Genomic DNA, 10,807 nt, shown 5'->3' on the forward strand with positions numbered 1-10,807 from the left:
AGTGCTTCTATGAAACGAGGGACCCGGACGGAATTCTCATTCTGCCCCTATTCCGCTGTGTTTCTGCAAGGGGTGCGTTTGCTTTTAATATGGGGATTTTCACCTCAGACATTAAACATTTCTGAGATTGAATTCATAGAGATAATGGAATTGCTCCCGGGGTCATTCAGGGTGTGTTCGTGGCTGGAATAGTAACGCTTTAAGAACAAAACGAATGGGAAGGAGCGGATCAGAAACTCGCGTTCAGTTTATGGGTCAGAAATTTCAACGGTGCAGTTACAGTATCAGTTTTGGATTGGAATAATATCGCGGTATTAAAAGATACTAAGCAATTATATAGGAAATGCAGCTCTTTCAGAGAGGTTGTGGGTGGCTCTTAAAAGAGCCGTTGTGGTTTTTTTTCAGTACATTGTGGAGTTTTACTTGGAGCTGGTGTACTTGGTCACCGCCTTTGTCCCTTCCGACACAGCGTGCTTGGCCAGTTCCCCGGGCAGCAGCAGGCGCACGGCGGTCTGGATCTCCCGGGAGCTGATGGTCGCCCGCTTGTTGTAATGGGCCAGGCGGGAAGCCTCACCCGCGATGCGCTCGAAAATATCGTTCACAAAGGAGTTCATGATGCCCATGGCCTTGGAGGAGATGCCGGTGTCGGGGTGAACCTGCTTCATCACTTTGTAGATATAGATGGAGTAACTCTCCTTCCTCGACTTTCTCCGCTTCTTGCCGCCCTTGGCTGGTGCTTTACTCAAGGTTTTCTTGGCGCCCTTCTTGGGAGCTGCTTTCTTGTCCTCAGGCATTTTCAAACTCAATTTCAGACCCAGAAATGACCCAAATCCGCTCCGAGCTCGGATTAAATAGGCAGCCCCACAACCCTATGGTAATGAGGGATGGGGGAAGGCAATGATTGTGATTGGGTCACTGAGAGTGATGTCGCAATAATTATTCACTGTAACTCTCTGATTGGATACCTGAAGAAACCAAACAGATTTAGAACCTGCCACCAATCACAAACACGCTCACACTGCACATTGTTCGGTTTCAGCAATTTGTTCCGAACTGTTGCAGTTCTGCTTCCGGCCAGTAGATGTCCCCAAACCCCGGGTCAATGAAGTTTGCCGATGAGAGAGGGACAGAAGATAAACTCATTCTTCACAATATTTTGCACGGGTGTGATTTAGAAAAACTGGGAATGGAGACGAGATGCAAATACATTTTGTTAGACCAAGCATTGGTTTTAATGCTGTGTTAAATTCTTGTAATTGATTTTGGGATTATAGCCAATACTTCGACAAAATATACTTGCAGAACGGCCGTGTAAATGTGTATTGAATTTCAATATAGAAAGTTGTGAGCTGGTGCATTTTGTTAGGGGGAATAAGGAGGCCACATACTGCTTGGAAAATATGAGTTTAAATGGGGTAGAGGAGCAATGTAAATCGTGTCCTGAGAAATCAGAGAGAAATACTGCGCAATGTAAGTGAAAAATAACGGGGTAAATTCACAACTATCGAATGAGTGAAACAAAAACTTTATTTTGAATCAATTGTCTTCATTTTGCAATCACGAAACGTGCAAAATTACGAGAGGAGAAGTGACAGACAGAAACTTTCCTCACATTGCACATTGTCCTGTTTCTGCAACCACGACAGATAATGTGAATTTGTTTTCCGCACTTTCACAGTTCTCGCCTACGTCCAGTAGAGGTCAGTCTCTTGTACTGTGTTTGAGAGCGGGATTTCATCTGTATCTGTCAATCTCTGATACTGTGTGTGTGGGATTCATTCTGCATCTGTCATTCTCTGGTACTGAGTATGAGCATGGTATTTATTCTGTATCTCTCAGTCTCTGGCACTACATATGAGTTTAGGATCGTTCTGCGTCTGCCAGTCTCTTTCACTGTATATGAGAGAGGGATTAATTCTGTATCTGCCAGTCTCAGGTACTGTGCATAAGTGTGGAATTAACTCTGTAACTGTCAGTCTCTGGTGCTATCTGTGAGTGTGGGATTCATTCTGCATCTGCCATTCTCAGCTACTTTATCTCAGTGTGGCATTCATTCTGTAATTCAGTCCCTGAGACAAAGTGCAAATCTGGATTCACTCTGTATTCTTATTTCAGTTCCCAGTATTTTACTTGAAACTGTATCTTTAATACTTTAAAGTATATGCAGTTTTTCGTCAAGTATTTAATTTGTAAATATGGATATATTTTTCGATTTTCTTTAATCAAACAAAGTGTGTGGGTTTTGGAGTAGTATTACATCTTAATCTCTAAACTCATATGTGAATGATAATGTAACTTTCAATCTGTTCATGGTGAAATTATTGGACTGGTATGTAATGTGTAGCTCAGATCTGCAATAATGTCTGTGAGTACTGTCTGTGAGTGTGGGATTCATTATGTTCCTGTCAGTTTCTGGTACTGTGTGTGAGTGAGCTTAATTTTGTATCTGTCAGTCTCTGGTGCTGTATGTGGGCGTGGGATTCATTCTGTATCTGTCAGTCTCTCGATCTGTATGTGAGTGTGGGATTCATTCTGTATCTGTCAGTCTCTGGTACTGTGTGTGAGTGTGGGTTTCATTCTGTATCGATCAGTCTCTGGTATTGCATGTGAGTGTGAGATTCATTCTGTATATGTCAGTCCCTGGTACTGAATGTGAGTGTGGGATTCATTCTGTATCTGTCAGTCCCTGGTACTGAATGTGAGTGTGGGAATCATTCAATATCTGTCAGTCCCTGGTACTGTGTGTGAATGAGGGTTTCATTCTGTTCCCCTCAGTGTCAGGCGATATATGTGAGGGAGTCATTCATTCTGCATCTATCAATTTCTAGTACTGTTTGTGAGTGATATGAATGTTGTCTCCGTCAGTCCATGCTACACTGTGCGAGTGTGGGTTTCATTCTGTTTTTCAGTCTCTGGTACTGTGGAAGTGTGTGATTCATTCTATGTCTGTCAGTCCCTTGTACTGTGTGTGAGTGTCGGATTCATTCGGTATCTGTCAGTCACTGTTACATTGTGTGAGTGTAGGATTCATTCTGTATCTGTCAGTCAATGTTACATTGTTTGAGTGCTGGTTTCAATCTGCATCTCAGTATCTGGCCCTCTATCTGAGTGTGAGATTCATTCTTTATCTGTATGTTATTTGCATCTCCGTTTACACTATGGTGGTCAAAACTATCTTTAATACCTCAATGTATCAATATTTTTTCCCAGTGTTTAATTGGTAGATAATGATACATTTTAAAATGTAATGTTGTAGTTTATAATCAGAGAATGTGGGCACTTTTTGGACTTCAATTAAATCTGTATCGATGGGAAAACAATTGTGAATTCGTTTATCTTCCAAAATGATATGGTGACATTTTTGAACTTTTATATCATGTGGAGCTCAGTCTGCATGAATGGAACACAGTGTATTTCAGTCTGAATCCGTATCAGTTTTTTGTAGTGGTTTATAATGTGTAGATCAGTCTGCACTAATGCAATTGATAATGTATCTTTCAATCTGACACTATGAGATTTTTGGACTGATAAGTATTGTGCAACTCAGACTGCATTAATGTGTGTGACTGTGAGATTCATTCTGTATCTGTCAGTCCCTAGTACTGTCTGTGAATGTGTGATTCATTCTGTATCTGTCAGGCTCTGGTACTTTGGAAGTATGTGATTCATTCTATATCTGTCAGTCCCTTGTACTGTGTGTGAATTTTGGATTCATTCTGTATCTGTCAGTCACTGTTACATTGTGTGAGCGCTGCTTTCCTTCAGTTTGTCAGTCTCTGGCCCTCTATCTGAGTGTGAGATTCATTCTTTATCTCTATGTAATTTGTATCTCCATTTACAGTATGATGTTCAAATCTGTATCTTCAATACCTCAATGTATGCATATTTTTCCCAGTGTTTAATTGGCTGATAATGAAATTCTGTAGAATATAGTCAGAGAATGTGTGCACTTTTGAGAATACTATTAAATCGGTATCGATGTGAACACAATTGTGCATTAGTTTATCTTCCAAACTGATAACGTGACATTTTTGAACTTGTATATGACGTGTAGCTTAGTCTGCATGAATGGAATACTGTATATTTCAGAGTGAATTTGCATCAGTTTTTTGTCGTGGTTTATAATGTGCAGATCAGTCTGCACTAATGGAATTGATATTGTATCTTTCAATCTGATACTTCTTGGACTGCTAAGTAATGTGTTACTCAGCCTGCACTAATGTGTGATTCATTTTGTATCTCCCAGTCTCTGGAACAGTGTGTGAGTGTGAGATTCATTCTGTATCTTGTCAGTAGTGTGTGTGAGTTTGTGATTTATTCCATATATGCAGTCTCTGATACTGTGAGTGTTGGATTTATTCTATGTCTTTCAGTCTCCAGTCTTGTATGTGGGTGTTGAATTCATTCTATATATGCAGCCTCTCAGACTGCATGTTGGTGTGGGATGCATTCTCTATCTGTCAGTCTCTGGTACTTTGTTTGAGTGTGTGATTCATTCTCTATCTGTCAGACTCTGGTACTGTGTGAATGTGGGTGTCATTATTTATCTGTCAGTCTCTAGTACTTTATGAGAGTGAGTAATTAACCAGATATCTATCAGTCCTTGGTACTGTATGCCAGTGTGGGATTCAATCTGTATCTGTCATCTCTGGTACCATGTGTGAGTGTAGGATTCGCTCTGTGTCTGTCAGTCTCTAGTATTGTATGTGAGTTTGGGATTCCTTCTGCATCTGTCAGTCTCTGGTACTGTATCTGAGTGTGAGATTCATTCTGTATTTGTATGTAATTATTCTCTCAGATTGCATTATTGCGTTCAAAATTGTAGCTTTAATATCTTCATGTTTAGGTCATATTTCTCATTATTTAACTGGTAAATATGGGTACACTTTAGGATTTGACGCTGTAGGTTTTAATCAGATAATTTGTGTGCTTTTTGAACTACTATTAAATCTGTATCTCTGTAAGTACAATTGTGAATGATAATGTACATTTCAAATTGATATGGTGACACTTTTCAAATGGTATATAATGTGTAGCTCAGTCTGCACTAATAGAATTGATACTGTATCTATAAATCTCATACTATGAGTGTATTATAAACTGATATCTAATTTGTTTCTCAGGTTACACTGTCACAGCATTTCTCAATCTGATACTGTACATGAGTTTTGGACTGGTATGGAATTTGTATCACATGATACATGCAATATCCATTCGAATAGTGTATTAAACTCACATGTGTGTGTGAGTTCTGGACTAGTATTCAATTGGAATCTCAGGGTACATTATTGGGATAGATTATGTACCTTCCAATCGGGTGCCATGTGTGATTTCGATCTGTTATTTAATTCGTACCTAATGTTGCCCTATTGTGAGATTGACACAGTGCCTTTCAATCTGATAGTGTGAACTTGGACTGGGATTTTTGTATCTGCCTGTCAACGGGACTCAGCTCGGGGGAAATGGAACAGCGTCTGCCTCACCTGCTCTGTTTGAACGTTGGATTGAAAAAGTGCCGGTGGAACTTGGGATCAGTGTGGGACTGACTGCTTCTACTGTCTGAGACTGTGGAACTGATGACCTGTCTGTGTCTCTGTGCGCTGTGTGTGATAATGTACTTACTGTGTGGGAGAAGGAGTTGGCTGCACTGTTCCTTGTGCCTCGAGTGGAGGAAACATAACACTGATTCTGGGTCCTTCAAGGATTTGCCTGTCGGAAGAAATTTATCTCTTGTAACTCAAGAACCAGTGAGGCAGAAAATACAAAAGTGTTCGAATTAATACCCATGTCAACGATTATTTTGAATATCCACAAATGAAAACCAGTGATACAAACAGTGTCAGTGTCTGACTCCACTGCAGTACTGCAGCACTCAGCTTCTGCACACCAGGTGTGTTGGGCAATTTTACAACAATTTAGTGACATCCAGACACAACCCAACCCCTGCACTGATCCATGAATGGGACAACCCGATGGGGCAGGGACCTTTGTACAGGTCAGGTTTCTAATCCCCTCTCCCATGGGACTTACCGTTCAAATGAAAGCAAACAGCCGTTGTTTAAAATGTGTCCTTCACACTTCCCACCTGGTGCCTGCAAGAGATGCTCTTTGTGTAACTCCCCACATCCTTACTGTCCGGCTCTGTTTCCACTCTTCACTGTCCAATAACAACAAACAGGGTGAGACTGGAACGAAACCAGGAACATTCACTACTGGTTTGGGGAGAGAAAGCAGCAATGATTTTAAATAGCAGGTTCTTCCCATTCTCTCTCCGTTCCCCTGGACACACCCGGTACACACACAGCCCGAGAATGACCTCTCCCTTCCCCCGCTCACTCCATGTTCCGGGACCAGTTCCTGATCCACTCCGCCTCATACAAACAAACCCCCGGACTCCCCCTGAACTTCCCCCGGACTCAATGCCGATCTCTGAGTCCATCTGCGGACACGGTCCCGAAGCGATGAGCTGCTGTAACGAGGCTGCTCTTTGCTCCCTTCCCCCGGGGGCCGTGATCTCTCCATTCCCGGCTGTTTTAAACCATCTTCTTTCGCTCACTGAGGGAATGGCGCCCACAGGCCGAGCTGGGGGAGGGAACGCGCATGCGCTCTTCTGCTCACCAACAACCAGCCCTGGGGGCGGAGCTGAGTCACGCATGCGCAGATATCTGGTTTCAATCCCAATGCAAAAATCGATGGAAACTTTCCCCAATTGGAATTTTTCAGAGTCTGAGCAAAGGAAGTGGGTCTGGGGGAAAGGTCAGAGGGAATGGGGTCCACAGGCAGTGCAGGAACAGGCACCAGAATGGGAAAGAGATGGGATTCCACCAGTGCCTAACGCTGGAATCCAGACTGACTTTACAATCTCTAACTATGAAACTAGATGTTTCCATCCCTGCTGTTTCTCTCGGTATCTTTTGATGGTAAAGAGCCTTTCATGGATAAAGTGGGCGGCTGATAAATGGCTTTGATTCATTCTTGCACTCTTTACTGATAAAACTGAAGCGTGAGGAAGAAACTGGGGCGGTGGGAGGATTTCTCAAACCAATCCTGGAGAAAAAAGGAGGAAAGAGTGAGTCGATGTGTTTGTTGGGATCGTGTAGGATTAATATCTGACAGCACTGGTCCCAGATTAATTTAATCAGAATGCAACTCTCGATTACTGAGAGTAATACTGAACGTCCCTGAGCTGCAAAACAGAATAAAGTACAACAGGCAAGAGAGGGTTAAATGTGGCCCATTGTTTTTGTCACTCTCTGAACTGAGTGTGGGATTAATGGTGTGTCTGCCTCTGGTGCAATATCAGTGAGAGATGAGATTGCATCTTTTGTCTCTCCAATGGGATCTTTCTGGATAAAACTAAACTTTACAGGTTAGTCTGCAACTGATACTGTGGCACTTTGTCTCTCCGTGTTCTCTCTCACCGTGTCTGTCTCCCTGTCTCCCTCTATCTGTCTCTCTCTGGTGCTGTATATGAATGTGGGATGCTGCTATTGAGCTTGATATGAACACACTGATAGGAAGTGTACGACTGTCAGTGTGTGTTTGTCTCTCTGTTGTGCTGGACATGAAGGTGGGATACTGTCTGACATAAAACAGAGAGAATGGGTTGTCCGGGCCGGGCCGCAGTGTAACCGGGGATGTGTTCGGCTTCAGTCCCAGTTCATGGTCATTTCTTTTTCACAGATTCAGGGTGAGAGTCTCTGTGAGACGGTACCACTAGCGGAGAAACATCGCGTCTCAACTCAAACCCCAACACATGAGATTCTCGAAATCAGCTAGAATAAAGTGTTTGTAAACTGCTGAACTCGTCCGGGAGGGGATGTGTGGGGAGATAGAATCGGGGGAGTCTGGGACTGAAATGGAAGGAGGCGGGTTGACTTGTAATAGAAGGGACTGTATTTAGGCAGGAATATGACTGACTGTTAATTGTAACGGGGCTTATTTAAAAGCTCCGGGTTTCTGGAAATCCTTGAATATGAAGTCCGAGTCTGTAAGGGTTTGTCCAGAGCGCTGTGTTTCGGTTCTATTATCGATAAACGGTTTGAAATTGGCGGGTGGAGAAAGCTGGAGGTGGAGCTGGAAGATCAGAGGCCGCTCTCTGCTCTGTCTGTCACTCTTTCACCTCCACTCCCGCCCTCTCTGTTTAATCCCTTACATGGAAGCAACGCGGGTAGTTGGACTCCAAGCACGGTTGACAAGTCAACAAGACGAAAGGCGAGTAATGTTTCTGATCTCCTGGGCACCAGGTAATTCACTGTCATTTGTTTCTGTACAGAGTTACATTTCAGTGATTCCCCAGTGTGTTTGATGCGTTATTTAAATAATCCAACAAAATATAACAGAAACGGAGCGAAGCGCTGAATCCCAAAGATGTAGAAAGGTTAGTCGAACAGTTCTGGTGATGCCTTACGAGCCCAGCATGGCAACTATTTTCAATAAATACAAGAAATCTGGTGATGTTTGGACTGGGGTTCATAAGTCACCGTTTAAAGTACCGGACTGTGGTCGGTTCCCCGACTCCAGTCCCATTAATACCCCATCTCGTCTACACCGAGACAAAAGAAGCTCAAAGTAACACTGGTCGCATGATATCAGCGTCTCCTTCAGTCAGTAACCAGTCTTTTTACACATTCAGTGGGTGGATCTGAACATGAGCCTTTACATCGAGTTACATCGAAACCAAGGTACAGAAACAGGCCATTCGGCCGAATTGGTCTGTGACGGTTTTCATGCTCCACGTGAGCCTCCTCCTTCCTTACTTCATCGAACTCGATTAAAATACCCTTCTATTCCTTTCTCCCTCATGTCCTTGTCTATCTTCCCCTTAAATGCCCCTATGTTATTTTCCTCAACGAATCCTTGGGTAGCGAGTTCCACATTCGTCCCAATCTTTGGGTAAAGCAGTTTCTCCTGAATTCCCTATTGGATTTATTAGCGACTATTTTATATTCATTACCTGAAGTGTTGGACTCCCCACAAGTGGAATCATTTTCCCTGCGTCTCCCCTTTCAAACCTTATCATTATCTTGAAGACTTCTATCATTTCAACCCTCAGCCTTCTCTTTTCTAGTGAAATGAGCCCCAGCCTGTTCAACATTTCCTGATAAGAATATCCTCTCATTTCTGGTATCACCTTTGTGAATCTTTTTTGCACCTTCTCCAATCCCTCTCCGTCCTTTCTATAACATGGAGACCAGAACTGTGCACAATACTCCAAGTGTGGTCTAACCAAGGTCCCATACAATTTTAACATAACTTCTTTGTTTTCAAATCTATCCCTCTCGAAATGAATCTTAGTGTTTGATTTGTCTTTTATGACCTTATTGAGCTGCGTCGCTACTTCTTGTAATTTTTATATCTGTACCCCTAGATCCCTTTGCTCCTCTATCCCGTTTAGACTCCTATTATCCAAGCAGTGTGTGACCTTCTTATTCTCCATTCTGCAAGTTTATTAATGTCCTCTTGCAATTTGCTACATTCTTCCTTTGTATTAAATACATCCCCCAATTTGGAGTCGTCGACACATTTTGAAATTGTACTTCCGATTCCCGTTTCAAAATTGTCAATGTAAATTGTGAAGAACAGTAGTCCCAGCAACTGGAACATCACTTCCCATCTTTTGCCAGTCTGAGTAGCGACTCTTAACCTCTATTCTCGTTTTTCTGCTTTGTCGCCAGCTTACGATCCATTCTACCACATGTCCCCTGACTCCACGTGCTCTGAAATTAGCCATGAGTCTACAACGCGAAACCTTATCGAAGGCCTTCGGAAAATCCAAATATATTTAATCTAATGCTTTAAACTTGTATTCAATTTCTGTTCCTTCTTCAAAGATTTCAATAAGGTTGGTCCTGTCCTTTGGGATATCAGATTAAATCTTTGCCGCTTTACTTGCTCTTGGAGCTGACAATGCTGGTTTTCTTCGGCAGCAGCACGGCCTGGATATCTGGCGACACCCTGAGCGATGGTCACCCGTCCCAGCAGCTTGTGGAGCTCCTCCTCGTTGTGGATGGCCAGCTGCAGGTGTCTGGAGATGATGCGGGTCTTCGTGTTGTCGTGGGCTACGTTGGCGGCCAGCTCGAGGATTTCAGCCGTCAGATACTCGAGCACAGCAGCCAGATAGAACGGGGCTCCGGCACCCACATTCAGCGGATTTCCACTTTCGCAGGAGCATTTGAACACGGCCCACAGGGAACTACAGTACCGGCCCGGGATGAGCGAGGCTTGGCCTTGGCCCGAGCTTTAACGCCGGTTTTTCCTCTTCCAGACATTTCCACAATCTCACAAATACGTTAATGCAGAATAAAGAACTCTCCTGCTCTCGCCCTTCTTATACCTTCTGGAGGAGTACAGTGGGGGCATTTGTAGTGGGTCTCTCTCAGATTGTTTACACTGCCCGCTCACCCTCACTGATATTCTATCTTTCAACTGCTGTAATATTGTCCTTTAGCAATATTGCTGCTCTCCCTCCTTTCCCTACTTCTCTGTCATTTCTAAAGATCTTATAGACTTGAATATTAAGCAGCCAGTCGTGCCCAGCTGGTAGTCCGGTCTCCGTAATCATTTAATGTAATTATTTAACCTCACGAAATGGATGATGCGGCCGAAAAACGTGACGGATTACTGGATAGTGTGTAATTTCCATTGGTTGGGGGGTTTGCGACATCTACTGGGCGGAGACGTGAACTACAAAAGAGCGAGAAATGGTCAGTCGGAAACCGGTTCAAATGAAAAACAAAATCCAACCGCTTGCGGTGTCTGTTCAGGGTGTGATGTTTATCAACTATTTTATGATGATGGATGGTCA

General features: G+C 43.1%; 1 protein-coding gene across 1 annotated transcript; it reads right to left on the bottom strand.

Moving 5' to 3' along the window:
* LOC137317944 (histone H2B 1/2-like) lies at positions 1-899 on the bottom strand. The gene has a single exon (XM_067980940.1). The coding sequence runs from the start codon at positions 792-794 to the stop codon at positions 420-422; it is 375 nt and encodes a 124-aa protein (XP_067837041.1). The 5' UTR covers positions 795-899; the 3' UTR covers positions 1-419.
* Positions 900-10,807: the final 9,908 nt, after the last annotated feature.

This window comes from Heptranchias perlo, unplaced genomic scaffold (genome assembly GCF_035084215.1).
Source record: "Heptranchias perlo isolate sHepPer1 unplaced genomic scaffold, sHepPer1.hap1 HAP1_SCAFFOLD_64, whole genome shotgun sequence".
Lineage (NCBI taxonomy): Eukaryota > Metazoa > Chordata > Chondrichthyes > Hexanchiformes > Hexanchidae > Heptranchias > Heptranchias perlo.